Source organism: Sphaeramia orbicularis, chromosome 8 (assembly GCF_902148855.1).
Source record: "Sphaeramia orbicularis chromosome 8, fSphaOr1.1, whole genome shotgun sequence".
Lineage (NCBI taxonomy): Eukaryota > Metazoa > Chordata > Actinopteri > Kurtiformes > Apogonidae > Sphaeramia > Sphaeramia orbicularis.
The window spans coordinates 19,104,187-19,131,870 of NC_043964.1; the positions used below are offsets into that span (position 1 = coordinate 19,104,187).

The 27,684-nt window shown below is 34.0% G+C and overlaps 1 protein-coding gene across 2 annotated transcripts; it reads right to left on the reverse strand.

Annotated features, from left to right (window-relative positions):
* Positions 1-363: 363 nt before the first annotated feature.
* snx8a (sorting nexin 8a) lies at positions 364-27,463 on the reverse strand. Of its 2 annotated transcripts, XM_030141486.1 has the most exons (14): positions 27,265-27,463; positions 27,100-27,166; positions 25,569-25,696; positions 24,853-24,982; positions 23,468-23,658; positions 22,970-23,090; positions 18,906-19,042; positions 18,692-18,772; positions 15,781-15,941; positions 15,442-15,571; positions 15,279-15,347; positions 11,806-11,955; positions 2,081-2,230; positions 364-1,644 (listed from the first exon to the last, which is right to left on the reverse strand). In XM_030141486.1, the coding sequence occupies exons 2-14, from the start codon at positions 27,134-27,136 to the stop codon at positions 1,564-1,566; spliced, it is 1,566 nt and encodes a 521-aa protein (XP_029997346.1). In that variant the 5' UTR covers positions 27,137-27,166; positions 27,265-27,463; the 3' UTR covers positions 364-1,563. The 2 variants fall into 2 exon arrangements, with proteins under 2 accessions (XP_029997346.1, XP_029997347.1); XM_030141487.1 differs by lacking the exons at positions 25,569-25,696; positions 27,265-27,463.
* Positions 27,464-27,684: the final 221 nt, after the last annotated feature.

Here is a 27,684-nt window from a genome sequence, read left to right on the forward strand (position 1 = left end):
GTTCAAATTTTTCATGAATTTTTAAAATTTTTATGAGTGAAATTTCAATTGTCTGTAAAAACATCAGTTTTGTTTCAATTTGCTTCAAACTTGGCACATATATAGAGGCAATTGATTTACTGACATCAGCTGGATCGATGCCAAAATAAACTACAATACATGCAAGGGGCGGGGTTTGTTGTTCCTGGCACCACCTGTTTCATTTTGTAATTGTTTCACTACGTCACAAATATAAATAAAAATCCAAGAAGCAGAACTACAATGAAAAAAATCAGCTCTTCAGTTTTATTGATGAGGATAACCGATTTAATACAATTTGGAAAAAAAGATTCGAAACATATGTCCACTATGTACAGTAAAATGTTATTGGGTTTAATACACTGTGCACTTTAATGTGATTCTTAATACTTTTTTTCTTTTTTTTTTTTTTTGTCCAAACACATTTTATATTGTATGTACAGTTTCTTCATTAAATATTTGTTGAGAAACGTGTGCAAATATCCTCATTTGACTTCAACACTTGTGTAAATCTGTTAAAATGTTGTAAAAAATATATTATGTTCTGATAAAGCATATGTGCAAAGATATAAATGTGCATCATTTTCATTCCCAAATGTCTAAAAAAAAAAAAAAAGTCAAAAATATCGAAGTGTCATTTGCTCTAATCACAACTGCACACTTTTTTTTTTTCTTAAATTATATTTCACAGCAAGTTTCAACTGCTGATGTGAGTGACAAGGCCTTAAATTGAGAACTTTAAATAATATAATAATTGGGGAAGTTCTGATTTGAAACTGTAGGAAACTTGTGATTTATTGCACATGTGTGTATTTAATGTAATAATCTATCTTTGGTAGTAAATCAATAGCTTATAGTGTTGTAATTGTTTTTGTCAACCGTTGTAGTATCCTACAGTTTGAGCTTCAGCATTTCAATACAGCTTATAAAACAAATCTAGCAGTATTTCAGACACTTTAACTAGGGGAAGCTCTGAATGGAAGTAAACATGCTTTAACGTCAAGCAGAACAGTAATGTCCATAAAAATATAAAGTATGCTACTACATATCATCATACACTAAAATCTGTATAAAAATACATTGGTCTAAAGTTATTTCAAGATAAAACCGACTGGACATTAAAAGTATTCCCATCCATTTCTTTTTTTGTGTCAGCTGTTTAGTGTATATAGCATCTTACAAGTTTAAGTTATAAAAAAAATAATAATAATTAGTTGGCATGTCATCTTCCTTTTGTTTTGTGCTGAATTGTCCCTTAAAAATAATACATTTGAGGATTTACTTTGCTTGTTGGCAGTTGAGAAAGTTGAAACAATCGATCAGAGTGTGAAAATACAGATTTATAAGCACAGTGTCTTTATGGTCCATTGTCTCTTCCAGTTTCAGATGCTGATGATCAGTCGAAGATCAAATACAGAAAGTACAAAGGTCACTTATGTTACAACTGCATGGAATGTAAAGAGTAATACTAGATTTTTCAGATGAGTGAAAGTTCATTCTGTATTCCCCTTAGTCGCAGTGCTTCTGTCTTCGTTTCTTTACTTTTCAGAATGCTGATTTCATTCCGTTGTTTCCGCTAAAGAGACATCCGAGCTTCGGCTGGAGTTCATTCCACACCTCCCCCATCTGGAAACAAAGAAAAAAAATTACCTAAATATTCATACATATTAATCCTGGTATGGATAGAAGTGCATCAAAAGCACCTTCTGGTTTCTACTCGTGATAATTTTAAAAGAAAATCCTTATCATAATGTTGGTATATGGGATTTAATTTTAAAAAGACTTGGGGCACATAGAGGTATCTATATTCTGTTTGATTTATTTGATGTTTCAGAAAGCAAAGGTATATATGGGAGATTCACTTGAAAGTGTTGTGTTCGTGTGAAATGTAAGCCAAATGAAATCCCAGATGAGAAGATTATCCTCACATGATACCATCCGTCATTATTAGTTCTTTTGTTGGACTTAAAAACCCAATTTAAAACTGATTTGAAAGTCCTGGAGCAGGACTGCATCAAAGTGGAGAAGAACCAAAAGAAAACTGCTTTCCAGACAGTCTCACCTCTCTGTGTCCTTGGACCTGTGAGTTAACAAAAGCACCAAGAATATGGGATGTGATTGGCAGGTAGGTGAAGATAAGCTGTGTCTCTTGATGAAGGCAGAACAGTGAGAAGTAGTTGCGCAGCTCCATAGTCTGAATGGCATTTTCTTGCTGTAAAGAGAAAAAAAAAAAAAAAAAGTCTTTTCATGTTACATAAATCAACATTTGCTTAGTGGAAATGGCATCTTATTACACCTTAATTGGATAAAGCTCTGCTCATATTAACAGCTCGTCTGGATTTCCCACATATGGTTAGTCACATCATGTCACATAAAGTCACATAACTCGATTGTTAACATGAGGAAATGTGTCTTGTGTACAGTGCTACAGTCTGTTGCGTTACATAAAACAAAATGGAGACAAATATATATAGTCAGTGAAAAAATTATTAGACCATCAAAAGTCATCAAAAGCAATGGTTTTGAATGCTAAATTAGGAAAAATGTATTGTTTGATTCATTCATGCATTAACCCTTTCATGCATAGAGGTCACTACAGTGGACAGTTAATTAAAACTGTTGTATATTTATGAGTTTTGTTGTTTTAGTTCCATATCAGCCAACACACTAGACATGTATGCACCATCCCATACACTGCAATTCATACTATTACTGTAACTTTGCTGTTCTTGATAAATCTGATCTGCACTAACATGTTTAACCCTCTGGTATCCCGTCCAGCAAGGCCCTTACTAAGCACCAAGTGTGCCTTTTTGGCACACTTGTGGAATAATGTCAAAACATTTTTCATACAGTTTGTTTTTAATTCTTTTACACTTTTTTCTATTTCATCGACTTGAGCCGTAACTAAAAAATACCAAATACTCTATAATAGTCACATTTTTTAACCCTTTAAATGCCATGTTTGTAATGTAAACAAACCATTTTTTTGGATGCAAAAAACACAAAAAATTATTTTTTTTCAATATACTACATAAAAAGTGGATCACATATTATTTGATTTTTTCATCCTGGCATATGTCAATGATTAACTCCAACATTGGTTAATTTGCATTATTATTTTTGGTGCTAGGTCAAATGTTCAAAAATACTAGCATCTGTCACCAAGTGTGCGTAAAATGCACACCTATAAATCAAACTATTAAATATTATATATTGATTTATTTTTCTGCTCTAATTTGATTTCATTTTCGTAAATCAAGGTCAGCCCTAATCATACATATCAAATGGAAGAAATAGTGTGTTTTAGGCACACTTGGGAGACAGATGCTAGTCTTGTAATTTTCTTTTGTTTACAATGTACAAGTTTTAGTTGGTGACCAGAATTTTAAAGATCATGCAAAAATGAACAACTTTTGAATTCTAACCTTATTTAAATTGTGGAAAATAATATGAAGTTTTTTAACATGAAGTGCAAAGTGTGCTTAAAAGGCGCACCCGGATACCAGAGGGTTAAGTGTAAATCAGTTGTTAATTGTCAGACAATTTTTTTTTTTTTTGCATATTATCTCCATGAAGTGAGTAATAACTAGCATTAGAATATGTTAAAATGTGAGAAAACATCAGATTAGCAGCATTAAAAATGTTTTTATTTCATTGTTTTCATATCACTTTCTGATATTGGGATTTAAACACGTTTTTTTTTTTACTTCAAAAATTTAATGCATGGACATTTTTGTAACTCCATGACAAAAAAATAAAAAAATAAAACTCGATTGCATTATTTTTTTCATGCCTAAGGAGGAATAAAAGCACTCAAGAAAAAAAATCTTGACTGAGGTTCTCATAATTCATGCACGAAAGGGTTAAGTTATTGATAAAGGTGTAAAAGCACTTGAGAGGTAGGATTAAATAAGTTTATAGTTTCTTTCTACTCCTTTTCGACCATGCAAATCAGACGACACGTACTTAAAGATAGATTCTGATCATTTAAATGTTATTTTGTTTTTGTCTTATTTTACTTTGTTTTGTTTTATTTTGTTTCTTTGCATGTTTGAAATAAATAAATACATAAAATAAATGATTATGCAATCAAGTACCAACTCCTGTGTGTATCATGTGACTAAAACAGACAGAAAAGAAAACATGGAATGCCTAAAAGCACTGTTTTTGTCAGTACAACGCCATAGCTATTGATGTGTGATTTTGGTTATTATCAAGAAAACATGGAAAATGGATAGATATCAGCTCTGAAATTAAACTCTTATGAGCTGTTTTTGTGGTTATCATTATATTTGTCCAAACAAATGTACCTTTAGTTGTACCAGGCATTAAAATGAACAAGAAATTGAAGACAACAAGGGTGGTCTAATAATTTTTTCCACAACTATATAACAACATACATACCAGAATAACAGTCAATTATCATATATTTTCATGTAATAAAATCAACACTTGTTTGGTGGAAGTTGATAAAGCTCTGCTCGTATTAACAACACATCTAGATTTACAACATATGGTTAGTTAAATCACGCCACGTACACTTTATTGCTACCATGAGGAAATGTATCTATCATTCTGTTGCACTGCATAAAACAAACTAAACGATATACAGTCGAGGAAAAAATTATTAGACCATCAAAAGTCATCAAAAACAATAGTTATGCAATCAAGTTCTAACTCCTGTGTGTATCATGTGACTAAAACAGACAGAAAAGAAAACATGGAATGCCTAAAAGCACTGTTTTGTCAGTACAATGCCATAGATATTGATGTAAGAGCTTCAATGATTTTGGTTATTATCAAGAAAACATGGAAAATGGATAGATATCAGCTCTGAAATTAAACTCTTATGAGCTATTTTTGTTGTTATCATTATATTTGTCCAAACAAATGTTCCGTTAGTTGTACCAGGCATTAAAATGAACAAGAAATTGAAGAAAACAAGGGGTGGTCTAATAATTTTTTCAGCAACTCTATAAACAATTATCATGTCTTTTCATGTTATAAAACCAACATTTGTTTGGTGGAAGTTGATAAAGCTCTGCTCATATTAACAACACATCTAGATTTACAACATATGGTTAGTTAAGTCACATAAACTTTATTGTTACCATGAGGAAATGTATCTATCAGTCTGTTGCACTGATATAAAACAAACTGCACACTAATATATAACAGCATACGTACCAGAATAGCAGTCAACATACATTCAACTGACGACATAAAAACAGTAATAAAAACAAGCATAACACAAACATGTATCATACTCTGCTTCTGAACTACAGCTTAATAGAGGCTGGAACAAATGACAGCTTCAGCCAGTTGGATGATATTTGGTTCTTATCACAGATTACAACTGTCTCAGACTCAGATTCATGTGTAGTTGAGCTGCCTCTGTCTTATCTTTGTTTATACAGGGTGGGTGAAAAGTAAGTAGGCATTAGAAATTGCTTATAGAATTTTTAGTATCACTGAAGTCATGATGAAAACATTTTTTAAACAGACACTGATGGGAATTTCTTACTTCCTTATTTTCTTATTTCTTATTCACGGATTCAGGAGGTTCTCAATTTAATTTTAATTGTGTTTTATTTATTTTGGCTAAAATTTGCTTAGAGGTCTTATTTATGTCTTTGTGCATGAGAAATCAATAGAAGTGAATCCCCAAAGGAACTTTGTGTTGGTAAATGCAAGTTATGCAAATTTACAGGATTTCAGTTCTGTTGCAACATGTTGATGGTCATATGAACTATGTTTTCAGCTCAAAAATGTCCAATTTCATCACAATTAATGCTATATTTTTATGTCACAAATGGCCAAGTTATATTTGAACTGAATTTACCTGAAAAACAAATATTCTATTTTTTTAGATTCCCCAATTTTTCTTACAAGATTATATACTACATATCACGTTTTATTTTTACAGGTTGCAATATGGAGTATGGTGCTGATCCATCCTGCTTATGTTACACCAATACATACATTAAGAATGTCACACTTCACTTTTAAATCAACAGTTTTCTAATAATAAGCATTTTTATAAAAAAAAACAAAAAAACAATTCTATATTGTTATTTACTCTTTAGTATGATGATAAACTTTACAATAAATAATTCTGATACTAGTTTTTGCACAGGGATCATTTGTGGAAACGGTGACATGGCTGCCGAGCATCAGTATGATGGGATCTGTAACAACCATGTCACATCCGTCCACTGCCACATTTTGTGTTTTTGTGTCAGCTGTTATTGTTTTAGATCCATAATACTAACATTTATGAATAAGAAGATAATTAGCAATAGTAAGTCTATAAGTTTATTACTAATAAAGTACTGGTACTGACCAGAGCATCATGGGTAATGTCACGTCCGTCCACCAGCAAAAGTTTTCACATACACGTGCTATTCAAAATCCAATATTTCTGAAAATATAGCTTCCACTGTCAAATAATATCAGTAGTCTGTGCACAAATGTATTAGTATTATTTCAACATAGTTCTATGCATTTCTTACAACTTTTTTTTTTTTTTTTTTTTTTTTTTTTTACAAAAATGGCCACTCATTTGACCCCCTAAGTAAATTTTAGCTGATTTAAACAACTTTGTACGGTGACCTTGAGTGTTCTGAAAGGCGCCAATAAATAAAATGTATTATTATTATTATTATTATTATTATTATTATTATAATTATTATTATTATATCCCAGACCACGTCCTTCAGAAGGTTGTTCATTCCATCCCTAGCCGTTTGAGGAAACTGGTTGATGCCACCGGTGCTTATTTATTTTCATTTTCCCATGTAATAAATAACATGTGTCATTTGTTTTATTAAATGTGTAACAGGAATAGGGATTTTATTACCAATGTTTAATGCCTAGTTACTTTTCATCCACCCTGTACATGTATAAAACCCAAAACCAATATGGTCTGTGCTCTCAGAATATCCTACAAATGGTGGTTTCCAAAGCAGAACGAAAAAAATGTTTTCAATACACTGCCTGTTTCTCATGGAGTTATTTACACAAGGATCTGAAACTATCAGAGCTTGTTATTTTAGGGGAATTTAAGTATTTTAAAGAACTGAGAAAGACTACCTCTGAATTTGCACTGAAATATTAGTTGATTTGTCCATATTAACTCTTGAATTTTCTTTTATTTTTTAGTATTTTATGCGCTTTCCTTTCATTTAATTCTAAAATGAGTTGATTTAACTACAGACTACACAGACATTAGCATGCATGTATTGTTGTAAAAGCATTTAAATCTTTCTTACACCAAAAGAAGTCTCTATTTTCAAACATCCCAGTTGATATTAAAAGCTATTAGTCTCTGTCTGTTGATGTAACAATTAGATAATCTCTCAGAAAGGGGCTAAATCTCCATTAAAAGCTTTACTGTTATCATTAGTCTCTTGACAGAAGCCCACAGAGATATCCCTGTCATAGTTACATTAGTCAGAAAGCTTCTTAGTGTCAGGTTGGACGGATTGGAAAGTTTTGACCACATATGTCAAACCACAAAGACTAAAAGGAACTGCAGTCACAAGATAAGAACCGACAAGGATAAAACATAGTAAAGTAATGGAACTCCGGTGTGTTTAAATGCTGATTTGATTCCGCACTTATTAGACATTTGATTTAATCTGAATGATTTCAATTTAATTCAGAGAAAACAATAACATTCATCCTTGAAATATGGAATCTTCTGGCATTAACATCATGATTATCATGATTAGGAGATATTATTACATTTATTAATGATCGTATTTGTAGTAAATATTTAAAGTGCATATAAATATGATAGTTTATATTAAAAACGGTTGATTATGCAAATCTGATTGTGTGTGAGATGACTAAAAAAAAGCGTATGTGAACAGTTTGTATGGCTGTTTTGTGCTATTGTAAAAATATATAGAGAAAAAAAAGTGTGTTAAAGCAAAGGAAGCCGAATTAATTTAATTATTAGTTCGTACAAAGGGGGTTGGAGGAGGGGGTTCCCACTCCTTTTCAAGCTCCGAAAAATTTTGTTTGATCATGTTGTATGGTTCTTTGTTATGTGATGATTATACAGGGTGGGGAAGCAAAATTTACAATATATTGAGGCAGGGATTGAAAGACAGTGTATGACCAATTAGTTTATTGAAAGTCATGAGAATTTATTTGCCACAAGAAAATTTACATACTAGAAAATGTTTTTATTCTATGTGTCCTCCTTCTTTCTCAATAACTGCCTTCACACGCTTCCTGAAACTTGCGCAAGTGTTCCTCAAATATTCGGGTGACAACTTCTCCCATTCTTCTTTAATAGTATCTTCCAGACTTTGTCGTAATAGTTTTGCTCATAGTCATTCTCTTCTTTACATTCTAAACAGTCTTCATGGACACTCCAACTATTTTTGAAATCTCCTTTGGTGTGACGAGTGCATTCAGCAAATCACACACTCTTTGACGTTTGCTTTCCTGATTACTCATATGGGCAAAAGTTTCTGAAAAGGTGTGGATAATAATGTTAGGTATGATTATGACATCAATATATGTTTGGTTTCAAAACAATTGACGTAGTGCCTGCTGAGAAAAAACAACTAAATGTTCATTGTAAATTTTGCTTCCCCACCCTGTATGTCCTCGAAATAAAACTAAACCAAATAAAAGTACCCAAACATGAGTACCTAGATACTTATACTCTATTATGTATCACTGTATCAATGGATGGCATTGTACCATCTTTTATAAATGTGTATTATGCACACTTTGTTTAAAGGAGTGATATTTTTATTTTTTTTAAATGGAATTATGCATTTTAAAACATTTCCCTGTGGTCTACATAAACTGTGAATGCTCTGCTTGGGTCTAAATTCTTCATTAATTCAACTCCACAGGTCCATCTTCAACCCTATTTCTGAGCAATGACACCAGAAAAGTCGTTTTAAGCGCTGGCCCTTTAAATGCAAATGAGCCACTTCATGCCCCGCCCCCTCCAGGTTGTTGCCTATGCTGCTCTGTCCTGTTCAACCAACAACTGAACATTTTTGGAAATCGGCTCAAAGTTTGGAAATATTTTAATTTTTTACTACCAACGCTGCTGCTAATAAACAATTATGTCGTACTCTGATAAATGTTCGTCGGAAGTGTTGACCTTTTTTGTGCAAGTCATGACGCAACTAGTTACAGACGTAACGAATCAAGCAGGATTAAAGAACGTTATAGAAATCCACTAGATTTTTGCAGCACCTGGAGGGTTCAAGTTCAAACTTTATGAACTATTATGGTCCCCAAATACACAAAGCAATGCACCAAAGACTAATAAAAGCAGGTTTAGCAAAATAAGACCCCTTTAAGTGGGAATACTTGTATATAATGGAGACTAATATAAAACACATAGATTTGCAAACCAAGTAGCTCCTATTGAAAGATATTAGTTACTACCAAGGTTATAATAGTTTTGGATTTTTCATTATAGTTTAGTTTTATTTAGTTTTGACTTTTTTTTCTCTAATTCAGTTAATTTTAATTAGTTTTTAGAGCAGGTTTGCTAGTTTTTATTAGTTTTTGTTATTTTCTAAATGCTTAGTTTTAGTTTAGTTTTAGTTTCTTTATATCTTTTATCTTCTTCTCCGTTGAATTCAAATAAATCCCAGACAGGACTCTGCTGCTTTCTCCCAACTTTAGTCTCCATGTTTCCAGGTAGAGTGGGGACCAGAAGACGACTAAATGACAAGTAACAAGAAGTGACGGACCGTTAAATATCATATGGTGCTACTAGCTAAAATTACTAGAGGGAAATAAATCGATTTTATATCGATCCGACATTGACAAAGATGAAAACGAAGGGAATTTTATCCAGAATTTTTATACGTTTTAGTTAGTTTTGTAAACACACAATACAGTTTCAGTTAGTTATTGTTTTTTCTTTTAATTATAGTTTTTATTTATTTCAGTTAACAAAAATGTTTTTACAATTTTAGTTTTCGTCATTTTGTTAGTTTTCATTAACGCTAATAACCTTGGTATTTACACAGTAAATAAAACATAAGTAGTTCCTCCTCTTGTAAGGTGGTTATCAAACACAAGATTTGGACAAACTTTATGTGGATTACATACACGAAAAATGTAAAAAAAATGCACCAAGTGTGTATTTAAATAAAAATAATGACAATAATCAATTGACTATGATCAAAAGACGGAAAAGAAGGGGAAAAGAAAAAGTTTCTCTGGCTCTCCTCTGATTGCTCTTCATCTTGTCTTTAATGAATTTAATCAGTTCGGTTATTTCAGTGCATTCATTACTCATTACCTCTATCCAATAATAGACCGTCTCATTAGCCCCTTCTGTATATTTTCTCTCTCAGGTACTTTTTTCTCCTCTCGTCTCTTTAATTCTATGTAAATTCTATGTCATCACGTCACTTATTTAATGACTTTTAAAGTTTTATTACATTTTCTGTGATTGATGGAACTTTTTCGCTTTGGTCAAAAATTTGTAAAATGGCAAACTTTTGGGCCTATTAAGCTTCAGGGGTTTTGCGTTGAATAAAAAATGCAGTTTAACATCTGACCTGAAATCTGAAATTCCAAACCCATCAACTGAGCTGACCGTCCTCTCTGACCTTAACCCTTTCATGTATGAATTATGAGAACCTTAGTCAATATTTTTTTCTTGAGTGTTTTTAATTCCTCTTTAGGCATTAAAAAAACAATGCAATCAATTTTTTTTTTTTTTTTTTATGAACCTATTTTTCGTGGAGTTACAAAAATGTCCACTCAACTGGACACCATGTATTTAATTTTTGAAGCTAAGAAACATGTATTTAAAACTCATCATCAGAAAGTGATATACTGTGTGAAAACTATAAAATAAGAACATTATTAATGCCGCTAATCTGATGTTTTCTCACATTTTATCATACTCAAATACTAGTTATTACTCATTTCATGGAGATAATATCCTCTGAGACCCAGGAAATTGACAATTTTAGCTTTTTTACGCTAAAAAATTGTCTTGATTGGAAAGTGCATAATGCAACAGTTTTTTCAGAAACATTTTAAAAATAATTTGTATTTATTTATTGATTTTTTAATGGAATGTCCTTTGCAATGGACAGCATTTTAGTTAAACTGTCAAACTTTTGTCCCCTATAGAGGACATAATGCATTGCTGGGTCTCAGGAGGATATGCAAAAAAAAAAAAAAAAAAAAACTTTTTGTTTCAGAAAACTGTTAATTACAGTCTCATAACAATTAGCAATTGATTTACACTTAAACATGTTAGTGCAGATCAGGCTTATCAAGAACAGCAAAGTTACAGTAATAGTATGAAATGCACTGTATGGGATGGTGCATAAGTGTCCACTGTGTTGACTGATATGGAACTAAAACAACAAAACCCATGAATATACAAGAGAAGAGATGTAGAATAACTGTCCATTGTAGTGACCAGTATGCATGAAAGGGTTAAGGAAGCCATACCTCAGATCCAAATCAGATGAGGAGAAGGATTTTGCCAGTTACTGCTGCTAACAGAGTGAAACTTATATCTGAGTCTTACATTTGTCAAATTTGAGAAAACATAAACTTGACATTTATTTGTTTCTCCTGTCATTTGTGGAATAAATTGTGTTAAAGACCTTCTTGGTGACTCAGTGTTTAGTATCTACTGCAGTAAAACAGGGCATATTCCATTACCTTTCTGTGTAACAGCTATCCAAAAAACTTAGGGGTTCCATAGACAGATCAACTGTGGCCATTATAACATTTCATATAAACTGCGTCTTTAGAACATGAAAGTACCTGAACTATTCGAGACTCCAGCTGCTCCACAGATGCCTGTTCTTTGGGCTGCACAGTGGCGCTCATCATCTGCCTCTTCATCACTCCGTACTTATGCAGCGCTCTCTGGTGCTCGTGAAGAACGCCCTTCTCATGGCGCTCACACAGGTCCTACAAAGCATCACACACGATACATAAATGTAAGGCAGTTATTCATGATCAAACTAGTTTAGAGTGTTTCAAGTGCAAATTTGAAATAGCAATTTTAACACCCTCAAAGTTCAACACCATGGAAGTTAACCCTCCAGTATCCAGGTGCGCCTTTTAGGCACACTTTGCACTTCGTTTTAAAAAACTTCATATTATTTTTCACAATTTAAATAAGGTTAGAATTCAAAAGTTGTTCATTTTTGCATGATCTTTAAAATTCTGGTCACCAACTAAAATTTGTACATTGTAAACAAAAGAAAATTACAAGACTAGCATCTGTCTCCCAAGTGTGCCTAAAACGCACTATTTCTTCCATTTGATATGTATGATTAGGGCTGACCTTGATTTACAAAAATAAAATCAAATTAGAGCAGAAAAATAAATCAATATATAATATTTAATAGTTTGATTTATAGGTGTGCATTTTACGAACACTTGGTGACAGATGCTAGTATTTTTGAACATTTGACCTAGTGCCAAAAATAATAATAATGCAAATTAACCAATGTTGGAGTTAATCATTGACATATGCCAGACTGCAAAAATCAAATATGTGATCCACTTCTTATGTAGTATATTGAAGAAAATTAATTGTTTTTTTGTGTTTTTTGCATCCAAAAAAATGGTTTGTTTACAGTACAAACACGGCATTTAAAGGGTTAAAAAACATGAAAATTATTGAGTATTTGGTATTTTTATTTACGGCTCAAGTTGATGAAATAGAAAAAAAATTGTAAAAGAATTAAAAACAAACTGTATGAAATTTTTTTTTACATTACTCCACAAGTGTGCGAAAAAGGCATAATTTGGTGCTTAGTAAGGGCCTTGCTGGACGGGATACCGGAGGGTTAAAGGTGCGGGAGACTTTCGTAACCAATTTTTCATCAAATCTGTAAAACCTCAGTCATAGCCTAAGTATCACGAATCCGTAAGTCTTCCTGTGATTACTTACTTGAATCTCTTGTATTACGGTGGACAATTTCAAAGTGCCATCCACCATAAACAAAACCATGTGTTTACATTCAGAGCCAGGAGGTCACTCGGGCATCTTTGGAATTTTTGTCGCGACGTGCATTGTGGGAAACGGAGGCTCGCGCTGCCACTGCAGGGAGGTTCGTGCAGCCGCTATTTATGGTGGATGGCACTTTGAAATTATTCACCGTAATGCAAGAGATTCAGGTGAGTAATCACAGAAAGACTTACAGATTCGTGATACTTATTCTATGACTGAGGTTTTACAGATTTGATGAAAAATTGGTCACAAAAGTCTCCCACACCTTTAATATTTAACTCTTTACTGCTCTTTCTGTACCACTCAAGCAAAATATGATATTCAGGATAGCATAAGGATTTTTTTGCCGACACATTATTTATTACCACCCCACATACAGGGTGAATTGTCCAAATGTGGGACACTTAAGCTTTACATTATTATTATTATTATTATTATTATTATTATTACCATGTTGGCTTAACATTGTAACATACTACAGAAGTCCAAAATACAAAAAATGTCCCACATTAGTGTAGAGCTGCAGCCGATCAATCGATTAGGTGCTTGAAGTGAATGGAAAAATTCACGATTCGATTAATCGACTCAAATTAATTGAAGGGAAATATTCTATTGCAGTTTTCCTGAATTGAAACTTCTTTGTGCATCACAATAAGCATCCGTGTGAAACACAACAGTGGAACCAATGTTTAACAGCAGAGAAATGAAGGAAACAAAGCTTTGATTCAGGAGAATTGTGGTTGAATGATTTTTTTTTGGATCACTTTGAGTCGATTAATCGGTTGCAGCTCTACATTAGAGCGACCCACCCTAAATGTAAGGACTATCATCATCTCTGCAGAGAATTTTACTCAAGGCAACTTCACAGATCTAACATGTTGCTGCTACAACCTGACATCCTCCATGACACACCCCCTTGACACTCTTACCATGTCCTCAAACAATGACACTGTCTTTAAAGGCACTGTGGAATTTGCTCTGCCCACAGACCTCTTTAACACCACAGGAGTGTAAAAACAACACCAAAATCAAGAGTCATCAATTCAACTGTAAAAAAAAAATCTATTTAAAGGATTCCACCCTCTATATCCTCCTGAGACCAATGAAAGTAAAAGTTTTGGCTTTTTTTATGATAAATAATTGTCTTGATTGGAAACAGCAGGATCCAACAGTTTTTCTGATATGGGTGCTTCTATGAAACTGGTCCCTAAAAACAGGACAGAGGGGCTAAAAATTCAAACAAGACGTTTGATGTAAGTTTGGAAGCACTTTGGGTCTGTTTTAAAAATAAATATTTACTGAGATAAAATAAACTATTTTTTAGATATAACACATTTTTATTTGACGTGCGCATACAAAAATCTGCAGTATACGCGGTAAAAAGGACATGAAAATTATGTGCTACTATTTTTCCGAATATCTTTTTATTCTCTCACAGGTACATGTTGAGAATTGAAGTAAATATGCAAGGCGGAGTGTTTCACAAAAACGACCGCTGTTGCAAAATCACTCGCAATTTACATGCGTTTAAATGGACAGGTTCTGCGTGTAATGCGAGTGGACACAATGGGTTGCGCATGAAACCTGGAATGAGACTGCCGAGTCATGAAAAACCTGCACGTCTGGATTAGAAAAACGACTAGGATCGTCAAATTTAACACAGTGTCTTTATTTATAGCAGTATATAAGACCATTTCAAGCCCTGTTTTCCAGATCAAATGCACTGACACCTAGGTAGCTTTTCATGTCCCAATTTTGGTCCTATTTTTGGCCTCAATATTTTATTAAAATTTCATTAATTTTGGGATGGCTTAGAGCAAGACTATAATTTTTTTTGCATTTATCTGACATCATCATTAGGTAGATCCTGGGGGAAAAATGTCTAAATTTCTCTTTTATTATTGGGTCTAAAAAGCTGGTACCAAAATGAACCCAGTTTCATGGAAAGACCCATAATTATTTTTTTCTTATGGAATATTCTTTGCAGTGGACAGCATTTTTTCAGTAAAGCTGTGAAACTCTTGTCCCCTTTAGAGGACAAAAATGCATTACTGGGTCTCAAGAGGATATTTCTAAGTGATTATATTTGTTGTTAGTATGTGACACTATATTTAAGCATCACAACACTCCTTATTGTCTCTCTCTTCTCATCAGTAAACAGTAATTGTGAATATTATCTTTACATTTATTTGTCTAAATACAAACGTAAGAGAGTTAATCCCCAAAATAACAGTAATTTTAAACAACCACAACAATTCAAAGGGAAACTGACTCGGTATGACTGCAGCAGATCCAGGAAAACATTCAGCTTTTCCACAACATCATCTTCTTCCCGTCTGCCCTGAGGACATTAGCAAAACAAATGTTCTTCTTAGTGCCAGTTTTGGATGATCACAGCAGAGCAGGTGGTGTCTGAGAAGGACTGAGGGCCTTACCTGCTGAGCAGCTTTGTCAGACAGCACCGCAAACTCCACAGACAAACTCTTCAGGGATTGACGCATGGCCCCCCAGGTGCTTTGTGACGACGCAAAGGAGGGAATAGACGAAGCATCTGAGCCCAGACTACTGCAAAAGACAAGACGTAATACTGTTGTGACTTATCTGCCAAAACCCATCCGAAGTTAACAACCGTGAAGAGGACATTAACTCCACGCAGGAGACGAAACGACACCGAGGATCTGGCTCGTTCTGAGAAAACAAACGGTTCCTCAGTCCAAAAAACCCTCTAGATGCCAAACAAAGCCTTTAAATATGTGCACATAATAATGAAATACCTGAGTTCTCTTCCAAACATGAGGAGATCAGTCGCATTCTCCTTAGAGCGCTCTGCCATTTTCTCTGCTCTGTCCCGCAGCTTGTGGAAGCTGTTGTGGATGTTTCTAATCAGTTCTCGGCTTGATGAGAACTGAGCCTGGATGTCAGTGGGAAGATACTCCTAGAAAACAACGGAGACAAATCTCAGTAACACTTTATTTGAAGGTCTAGTTTATACTGCATTAAGCGCATATTCGTAAGACATTATAATGCATTTATAATGCATTATAAAAGTCATTACAACAGTTTATGATCATGTACAACAACTTATACCAAGGTTAATAAAGTATTATAAGTGTTGGCATAATGTATTATAAATTCAGCTTTCATAATGTTTTATACATCCATACCAAAGTGACAACAGTGTTTGTAGGAAGAATCTCAAGTCCTGGTTACATAACACATTATAACCATCATAACTCTAGCCAGTTATAAAGACACAGAGAACTGCTCTGACATGTAATTTCTGAAACTGAATAATGCCTTCAATAATAAGTTACAGGATGACTTTAAGAGATTTTAGTAAAGTGACAACACTGTATAAGGTTATTAGCAATTGTATGATATTATAACACAAGTATGATGTTGTATAAGCAGTATCCGCTGGCTCTAAGTACAGTGTAAGTCAAAAATTATACATCAACGTGTTCTTAACTCTTTATTTTGCAAAAACAAAACATTAAAAGAACAAAGACAGTAAATAGAAGTGTTACATGTTGCTTTATACATAAATAAAAAATAATGTGGCAGCTCTAAATCTTTGTTAATTCAAACACATATATATAATTTTTTTTTTTTTTTTTTTTAATAAATATGAAATCCCTAAAATAGATGGGTATAGAGACCAGTGACAAAACCTAACAAAAGTTCCCCACCTAAAAAAATAAATTCCTTCACACTGCTTTGGTATGGATGTATAAAACATTATGAAAGCTGAATTTATAATACATTATGCCTACACTTATAATACTTTATTAACCTTGGTATAAGTTGTTGTACATGATCATAAACTGTTGTAATGACTTTTATAATGCATTATAAATGCATTATAATGTCTTATGAATGTGCGCTTAATGCATTATAAACTAGACCTTCAAGTAAAGTGTTACCCAAATCTCTTTTCTTTTGTGATAATCAAACATTTAACAGACAAGGCAAATTCACAGACTACACTGGCCGAAAGTGAAGATGACAAAAATTTAATCGGACTTGAATCCTACTTGTGATCGTTGTGAAGCTGAACCGGCCACACTGTCTCATATGTTCTGGTTTTGTTCAAAACTGAAAAACTTTTGGCAATCTATATTTAAATTTCTTTCTGATGTAACAGGGTCTCATATTGAACCTGAGGCAACAATTGCAATATTTTGGCATTATATCACATTCTTTTCATTTTAACCAAAAATCTAAAAATCTAATTGCCTTCGCCACTCTTCTAGCTCGTAGACTAATACTACTAAAATGGAAAGATAAACAATCTCCAACATTTAAATCTTGGTTTCTAGATCTTTTACATCATTTAGCATTGGAAAAAATCTAATATTCTATAAGAGGATGTGTCACTAAGTTTTTCAGTACCTGGCAACCTGTTCTAAATCACATAAAAAAGGTAGATCCCTCACTTATTCCACGATAGTCTTATTAATACAAATCTGTGACTAATATCTCTATTCCTTATTTATTTATTGTTCTTATTGTCTCTTTTTTTTTTGCAACAGGGTGGGAATGTTCATGGGTTTGGGTTTAAAAAAAAAATAAAATAATGACTAGCTTATAGCTCCACACTAAAGAGGGCTATCTCTCAGCTATATAATGTGTTAATGATGGCAAGAAATGATAATACTCTTAATATAAAAAAAATAAATGGGAAAAGGAGGCGGGAATAAGAATTTCAGACGAGAAATGGGAAGAAATCTGTCAGTTTCAGTGGTCTTCTACAAATTCATTAGAATGGAGAGAGCATTGTTGGAAAAATGTTGTTAGATTTTTTAAGACACCCCATCAGGGTAAATACAGAGATGGTTCTTCTGAGTGTTGGAGACAGTGTGGATCAAAAGAGGCCAATCATTATCATGTGTTCTGGGACTGCCCCAAGATGCACCAATATTTGAGGGATATTCACAGGACTTTAATATCGCTCTTCAAGGTTCATGTTACCTATAATTTTGTAAATCTGTATTTTGGTGATGTCTCAGTACTAGAACGGAGGGAGGATACAAAATTATTACAGGCGCTTTTAGCAGCCAGCAAGAAATCGATTACAAGAAGCTGGCTAAAGCCAACTCCACCAACATTAGAAGACTGGTACGAAATTGTCTTGCAAATTTTCAAAATGGAAAAACTGACTTACTCTATCAGAATCAAGAGGGATAAACTTTACCATATTTGGGACAAATGGATTGAATTTGTATCCTCTAGCCACCCAAAATTTGTATCACTCCTCTAAGAATTTCTTCTTTTTAATCTCCCTGTCTTTTTTCTTTGTGAATGTTTTACTTTTGCATAAACATGTGTAATGTTTAAAGAACCCAGAGATATTGAAAACTGTGATTGTCTTTTTTTAAGTGAGAAGTACCAAAACTGTAAGCACTCAGTTCATATGTTTTGTTTTGTTTTTTTACACTGTTGTATGTATAAAACAACAAAAACCAAAAGGACTATAATAGATATCATATGTATGAATGTTAATGCAGAGATATTTTGATCCTTTTCCAATTAAAAAAAAAAAAAAAAAACAATGACTGGATTATACTTTTCTGTGACTTGACATGTAATAAAAAACACTTTGCACAAAAAAAAAAAACATTTAACAGAGAAGAAATATCCGGAAAGGACTAATGACAATTTGTGCAACATGGTGACCCATAATACCTTTGCCAGGGTTGCAGTTCTGTTAGTCATGAACTCATCACCGGTTTTCTTGTAAGTATCACGCAGTTTGGTCTGAACATCCTGTTTGGAAAGAAGAGTGGGAGGAAAAAAGCTAGCTTAGCAGTTGGAACAGGATGTACTTAAGTGTCAGTCATTGTAATGATAATGCTTATTGTGCAACAGCCCATAGTAGCAAGTTAAAGAAACCACGTACGGAGCCGCTGAAGGTGAGGAAGGTCTTGACCAGCTCGTCTTGTGAGAAGAAGGGATGCCGCGCCACCAAGTTGATAAACCTGGCCAGAGCACGCCTCCTTCCCTCAATAAACTCCCGCTCAGAGACGGAGGTCAGGACTGTTGACAGATAGCAAAACCCAAAAAAAACACTAAATAATTTAATCCCACTATGCTGTGTCGTACAGCTTGAGGGTAAGGACTGCACCAGGAGAGTGCATTTAGTAGTCTGACCACAGGTGGTAATGTAAATATTTCAAGGGACAAATGGTTGGCAAAAACAAATCTAAAATTCCCATTTTGGGGTCAACACTGTAAGTACAGACCACATGTTATTGGAGCATGATGAATGATGAATTTCTGTATTAAAACATGAATTCCTCATTGTTTTTGTGCACACATGAATATCTTTCCACAGCTAAAATAAGTCACTGTGAACTGACACAGGCTCATTTTACACGTTACTAGTTTCCTTGTTTCTTTCAGGCAGTAATTTAATGAATAGCCAAGACTGTATTTGAAACAATAGAACCTTCAGGAACAAAATTAACTGTAACCAACATTCATTCTTTTCCAAACAATACACTTGGATGTTTACATGTTAGCGACTGACCTTTACACAAAAGATACACAGAGGTGAAAAGAAACTATACAAGAACGCTTTGTCACTTACAGAAGTAGCAGGTTCAGGTATCTGTATTTTAATGATCTACTTATTATTTCGACAACTTTTTACTTTTTTTTAGCCCACCACCACCACCACCACCACCACCACCCCTCATCGGAGGACAACTTTATTTTGAATTTAAATTATTTACAAACAGTGATTACTCCCGACTGAGCCACATCCACTCCATCCCTCATACTGTGATAGTGCTAATATTGTGAAATAAACAGTGAACACATAATATCGTGAACAAAAACTGATTGGACAAATTAGACAAAATTGGACTGAATTGGTTTGCAGGAGAAGTTATGAATGGAAAAATGTGCATAAGGGGCTGACAAACTTATTAACTTTACAGTTGTTATTGTCTATCTTTATTTATTGATGTATATGTACCAATTTTTTTTTTCTTTATTTTTCTAGTTAGCATTTCCATTTTTTTTTAATTTTTTGGATTCTTAAGTTGCCTACCAGTTCAGAAACTGTATTTTAATATTGTGATGGGAGAAAGTGTGGGCCCTTTTCTAATGATGTGTGTGTGTGTATATATATATATATATATATATATATATATATATATATATATATATATATATATATATATATATATATATATATATGCTGAAATTTGCTTAGAGGTCTTATTTATGTCTTTGTGCATAAGAAATCAATATAAGTGAATCCCCATAAGAAACTTTGTGTTGGTAAATGCAAGTTATACAAATTTACAGGATTTCAGTTCTGTTGCTACATGTTGATGGTCATATGAACTATGTTTTCAGCTCAAAAATGTCCAATTTCATCACAATTAATGCTATATTTTCATGTCACAAATGGCCAAGTTATATTTGAACTGAATTTACCTGAAAAACAAATATTCTATTCTTTTAGATTCCTCAATTTTTCTTACAAGATTATATACTACATATCACATGTTTTATTTTTACAGGTTGCAATATGGAGTATGGTGCTGATCCATCCTGCTTATGTTACGCCGATACATACATTAAGAATGTCACAAGTCACTTTTTAAATCAACAGTTTTCTAATAATAAGCATTTTTATAAAGAAAGAACAATTCTATATTGTTATTTTCTCTTTAGTATGATGATAAACTGTACAATAAATAATTCTGATCCTAGTTTTTGCACAGGGATCATTAGTGCAAACGGTGATATGGCTGCCGAGCATCAGTATGATGGGATCTGTAACAACCATGTCACATCCGTCCACTGCCACATTTTGTGTTTTTGTGTCAGCTGTTATTGTTTTAGATCCACAATACTAACATTTATGAATAAGAGGAGAATTAGCAATAGTAAGTATATAAGTTTATTACTAATAAAGTACTGGTACTGACCAGAGCATCATGGGTAATGTCACGTCCGTCCACCAGCAAAAGTTTCCACATACACGTGCTATTCAAAATCCAATATTTCTGAAAATATAGCTTCCACTGTCAAATAATATCAGTAGTCTGTGCACAAATGTATTAGCATTATTTCAACACAGTTCTATGCATTTCTTACAACTTTTTTTTTTTTACAAAATTGGCCACTCATTTGACCCCCTAAGTAAATTTTAGCCAATATATATATACACACGTCTATACATACATACAGGGTTATTCAAAAAGAATGAACCGATCTCATTACGTAATATTTTAATAGGAAAAGCAATAGAAAACTTCAGCCAAGTCACAAGTATTCTACCCACAAGCAACTTTTATTTCCTGTCTTACAAGTGTTCAATGTGTCCACCACCTGCAACACGGACAACATTAGTGTGATAAAAGAATTCCTCCCAGACGTGTATCAGCATATCATGATCCACTGAGCTGATTGCTGTTGTTATTCAATGTTTAAGGTCATCGAGGCAGCCATTCAAAACTTAAAAAACTCCTCTTTCAAATGATCACTGACTCATTCCGTGACAGTGCTTGAGAACTGAAGTAATGCTTCATGAAATTGGTTCATTCTTGTTGAATAACCCTGTATATACGTATATATATGTGTATAAGTGTGTATGTGTGTATATATATTTTTTCCTTTCTTTATTCTTTTCTTTTTTAAATTAATTTGCTATTTTTATTTTAAGTCTTTATCTACTTTCTTTTCATTATGTACTTTGTTATGACTTACTGTCATGTACAGAAGAGCAACATGTATAACCCACTTTTCTTCTAATAAAAAGTTTAATAACAAAAAAAAATAAATAAAATTGGACTGAACTGGACCAATTGTACAGACAGACGTGGACGAATGGGTGGGTGGACAGACAGAAACAGGCAGGCAGATCAACAGTGACGCAGACGGACGGGTGGGTGGACATACATTAGAGACAGACTGTATTTGAAACAATAGAACTTTCAGGAGCAAAATTAACTGTAACCAACATTCATTCTTTTCCAAACAATACACTTGGATGTTTACATGTTAGCGACTGACCTTTACACAAAAGATACACAGAGGTGAAAAGAAACTATACAAGAACACTTTACTTACAAAAGTAGCAGGTTCAGGTATCTGTATTTTAGTAATCTACTTAGTTTTTTTTACAACTTTTTACTTTTATCTGCTACATTTTAACAGACATACCTGCACTTTCATCATGATTAATGCATTTCACTTCATTAAAACTGAACCAAGACAGAAGTGGCTTGTGATCGAAGAGTCGCTGTTTCAATTCCCTAGCCCAGCAGAGGAACTGTTGGCTGATGTGCCCTTGAGCAAGGCACTTAACCCCCAATTTGCTCACCGGATGCCGGACATGGCAGTCCACTGGTCCTAGTCTGCAGTGTATGGTGTTCATACATGTTCAACTAGTGATGTGATAAAAAGGCAGAGGGTGTGTCTTGAATATCTACATGTAAAATATATACTAACAAGACTCTTCTTCTTCTATTTATACCAACACATATAAAAGAAAACCCCTCAATGCATCCATTCGTGTATGTCACACACAACATACAGCACATTACAAGATGTAACAGGCATTAGCAGGAGCCTAGACACTGAAAACTGATTTGCACATTGTTAGTTATTTTCATTATACTGTTTTTAGTTTCATTTAATGTAAGAATGGTTTAATATTCTTCACATTATACTAATATGAAGTGAGGTGATGTTCAGTTAGTTAGCTTTTTTACATTTATCTTTTGAGTGTTTTTCAGAGCCTCTTTTTCTTAAATAAAGAAGCTGAATCTGTCTATTTTCACCTTTCTGTGCATCTGTACCACAGCCTAAGTATGGAATTTGAGTACATTTACCAGCTCTGAAGACTCAACTCAACATCCTAACAATGCTTTACAGACAACTGTAGGTACAGAAGTCATGACATAAAACATAAATGAAGAGTTCAGCCAGAGTGTGATAACGTACCTCCCTTTAACATCCTTTTAGGTGGTAGAGCTGGTACCATTCTGTAGGCATATCTCTGCAGCAAAACCTCATGGAAGACGTCAAAATCACTGTAGCGTCGATAAACTGATATTTTATAATGCTATAATAAAGAAATACAGAGAGAAAATAAGGGTAACGATGAACTGCCGAAGGATTTGCTTCATCTTTTCTTATAAAAAAATCACTTTCTCTATTGTACCAAGTGCCCTGGAGTAAATGATGTAATATATTTTGCAACTTTCTGCAACAACCAATACAGTTCAGTTGTCAGTCCAAGCCAATTAAAGCACAAAGAACTTACATATGTCTTTGCTTACAAATATTCCATATCTTTTTAATGACTGCTGTCTGCTGAGATGGGATTACTAACACTCAGCTCCCACACTGTTGATAACTGAAAGCTTCAAAGCACCGTACTCTGCTGTTGATGCTTTAACTACTTCAGCTCATATGAACGAGGTTTATGAAAGTGCTTGCCTGGCTGGTGACCTGGTACTCCACATGTTTGAGGAATAGTCCCTTCTTTTCAGGAATGAGTTCCACCTGGACCGTGTCTCTGGCCAACAGCCGATCCAGGGTCTCAGACAGCGTCAGCACGTCTTCCTGAGCTGGCTGCATCCTCAGTGTGCTCAGGTCACTGGGCTCTCCAAGCTGAGGTTTTGGTAACTCTGCCGAGCAAACGGTCAACACCAACTTATCATGTTTGTTTTACATGTTTAAATGAATATATCTGGGATAAAATAAAGCAATTTCCCAACTATGAGGAATGCTGGTGTTAAACCACATTTTCTCTATTCAAAAGATTTCACGCTTCTGTTTGTCCTCAATCAACATGATACTGTACATGAGGTCCATGTGATCTGTTATCCATTCTTTGCTGTGCATTCCAAGGACATCATGATTTGTATGAAAAGTACTGCGACAAATGCACAAAACTTGTTCTTGTTCAGAGCATGAAGTGGCATGCAGCTATAGCTGCCATACTGGCCACACCTGAAATAACAGAGAGGGCCTTAAATAATCACAGAAGGTTGGGAATGGATTTTACTCAAGCCAGCATAATGGCTAGCTCTATGAAAACCATAAAACTCCCCCCTATCATCTTCCCGCTGTGGGGCTAGAGAAAGAATGCAACACTTAAATACAGCGAAAGCATCTCCGTACAAAATCATCAAACAAAATGAAGTTACACCAAACGTAAATGTTCTCTTCTTAACAGAATGATCTATTTTTAGTCAGCTTCGTTTTATGTTTTTTGCATAATACAATATTACATACAGTTGCGGAAAAAATTATTAGACCACCCCTTGTTTTCTTTGTTTCTTGTCCTTTTTAATGCCCAGTACAACTAAAGGTACATTTGTTTAGACAAATATGATAACAACAAAAATAGCTCAAAAAGTTTAATTTCAGAGCTGATATCTAGCCATTTTCCATGGGTTTTTTTTTTTTTTATAATAACCAAAATCACTTCAATTCTTGCATCAGTTGCTATGGCATTGTACTGACAAAAACAGTGCTTTTATGCATTCCATGTTTTCTTTTCTGTCTGTTTTAGTCACATAATACACACAAAAGTTAGTACTTGATTGCATAACCATTATTTTTGATGACTTTTGATGGTCTAATAATTTTTTCCGTGACTATACAGTGTATTATAATCACAATAGGGGTTCCTTCCATTGGTAAATTGTCATAGATTATCTCAATGAGACAATAAACGAGTGACAGCCAGTCAGGATAAATGTGTGTCTTCACACTGAAGGAATAACTGCAGTTGCCCCAGGACACACAGATGAATTACAAGCTACTCATTAAGCTGCACTTTACTGCACTGGTGTCACTGTAAGAACGTCGCCTACCTTGTATGCAGTTTTCCAAGAGTTTTGGGCTTGGTTGCTTTCCTTGCTGAGCAAGAGCAATCAAAGCAAGTGCTTTATAGAGGGACAACTTGGTCAGGAATCCATCTGTGGACTCAACGTGCTCAGCAATCTGAAAATGACAAAGACAATATGACCTGAAGGTCACAGTTTTTGAGCCAAAGATCTAAATTCAACTGTGGTTTGCATTCCTCCATGGAAAAAGTGCTCACTAGACACAAAGACAATGGTATGCTGAGGAATCAGGAAAAGGGAAACTCTACTGAACCATGAAATGTCTGAGGAATATGCCAAAGACAATGGCCACAAATATATACATTAATGCTAAAGGACAATATTATTTAAAGTGATAGTTACTCAGTGTTTTGATCATTTCTTTCCCTTTTTTATTAAGACCAAAATCAGTGTTCATCTTTTTAAATGTACAGCTAACAAATTAATAATATTCACATACCTTTATTGTATGTTTTATCCAATTCTTCCCAAATCAAACTAGCCCTACTTTAGCGTTCCAAGGTGACAGCAGATGCCAGTTAAACAAAAGCTGAAAACTGATGTGAAAATAATTGATTCATCAGTTCTGTAGCTTCTGTCTCTAATAAGTATATCATATAACATGGGTATATTGCAGATTTCCTCTATTGTCTTCTACGCTGTCTCAGCTATTTTGCCCCCAGAGTCCAGTATGAAACCCTCACCTTTCCTAAAGCTGCCTTGGAGAGATTAGCCCTCTGAAGCAGCCGCTGAAACACTTCAACCTGCACTCTTTCATCCGTCCTACAACGGATGGCCTCGTACACTTCCCTGTAATAGGCAGGAACTGAGCCTGAAAGAGGAACAGCATCTACATGGCATCACAAGCACTCAAGAATAAAACTGTTTATGATCAGAGTCATATGAAACACCATTTTATATTAACCTAAGTATGTGCTGAGCTAGAATATGGTGAACTTATTAACTTTTAGAGGTTTTAACATTTTATTCACCGTTATATGAATATAATGATCCCTTACATCACAGGTGTCAAACATGTGGCCCGGGGACCAAATCCGGCCAGTAGAATGAATTTGTGAAATGCAAAAATTACACTGAAGACATTAATCATTTTAGTTCAGGTTCCACATACAAACCAATTTAATCTCAAGTGGGTCAGATCAGTAAAATACTATCATAATAACCTACAAATGATCACAACTCCAAATTTTTGTCCTTGTAAATGTCAACATTTTCATGTCATTTCACTGCATTTACACTAAAACAAACTAACATTTCACAAAAACACGAATAACCTGAACAAATATGAACATTTTAAAATGTCTGGAGTGTAATTTTAACAATGTTCTGCCTGTTATTAAATCTTTTATGTATTTGTCAATCCACTGTGATCTGTAAGTTGTAATTTACACATTTAAATGATAAACTGAGACATAATTTTGTTAAAATTGCACTTAGTTTTCTTAAGAAATTTCAGTTTGTTCATGTTATTCACATTGTTTTAAAGGATAGTTGGTAGATGTAAACATTTTCATGGCATAATTTGACTTTTTTCACTCTAAAACATAGAGGAAAGTTTGGAGATGACATTATTTATATATTATTATATTATTATTTTACTGGTTCGGCCCACTTCAGATCAAATTTGGGTTAATGTGGTCCCTGAACTAAAATGAATTTGACACCCCTGCCTAACATGATTATGTTCCAGCATAAGTAACAGTTCCTCTGGGGGTAATTTCAGAAACAGTAACAACCCTATAGGAGCGTTGCAATACTGAGAACTAGTAAATATAAGAGATCTTTTGCAATCTTTACTGTACTTTACAGGACAGATGTACAGCTGCAACCAACTGACAGCTTTTCACGTGGCAGAAAAACAGCATCAAAACTTTTTTTTTTTTTTTTTTTTTTGCCTGCACTATTTATTCAATGTCGCGTTTGCTTGCCATCGGATATCATGAAAATACTTTGGATTACTTTCGAAATCAAACGCTTAGTTTTTTTTTATCATCAGCAACTTGTAACTCCTATGTTAATGTAGCAGAAAGTCGAGGGTTATTTCACATCGCAGCTTCAGCTTGAAAAAAAAAAATCCCATTTAAGAACATCCGCTTAAATATCTACATAAATCTGACACTGCAACGACAAATCAAACATCTCTGTGCAGATAAATCGATAGGACAGGTTTGAGATGAATAGACTATAGGAAGTTTTTTTTATTTTGCACATTACCTTCATTGATCTCTCCTGCCATGGCTCTGACTGTCATGTGAGCACAAGAGCACCTCCATGTGATTTCCTGCAGAAAAGAAAAAACAAGTAATTCATTTCTTAAAGTTGTAGTGAGTGCTGGTTAAAGTCCAAACCTGTAATAGAGCAATGAAAAGTGTCACTTACACACACTGACAATGACTGACATGATCTCAGCTGGAGTTTACATGGAAGCTGTTGAATGTGGACAAAGATCTGCGACACTGATTGACGCTATTTGCGCCGATTACACACCGACGGTAAACTACCAGCGGCTCTGCATACAGGAAAGAGTGGTCTATCTTGTTCACACGTGTTTATTTCCTGGATTGACGACTTGAGAAACGAGTTAATTTAGTGGATTTTTTTTTATTTTTTTTATTTTTTCGGTTCCTCATTGTTTCGCCTGCATATTTAATGTCCCCTTCAGGTACACTATGTTAAATAAAGTGTTCTGAGATTCTCCATGAATGATAAGCAGTGGTGGATATGTGTGCATTTACTTATTTGAGGTACTTTATTGAACTACTTCTATTTGCTGCTATTTTACTATTATCCGCAAGGGAA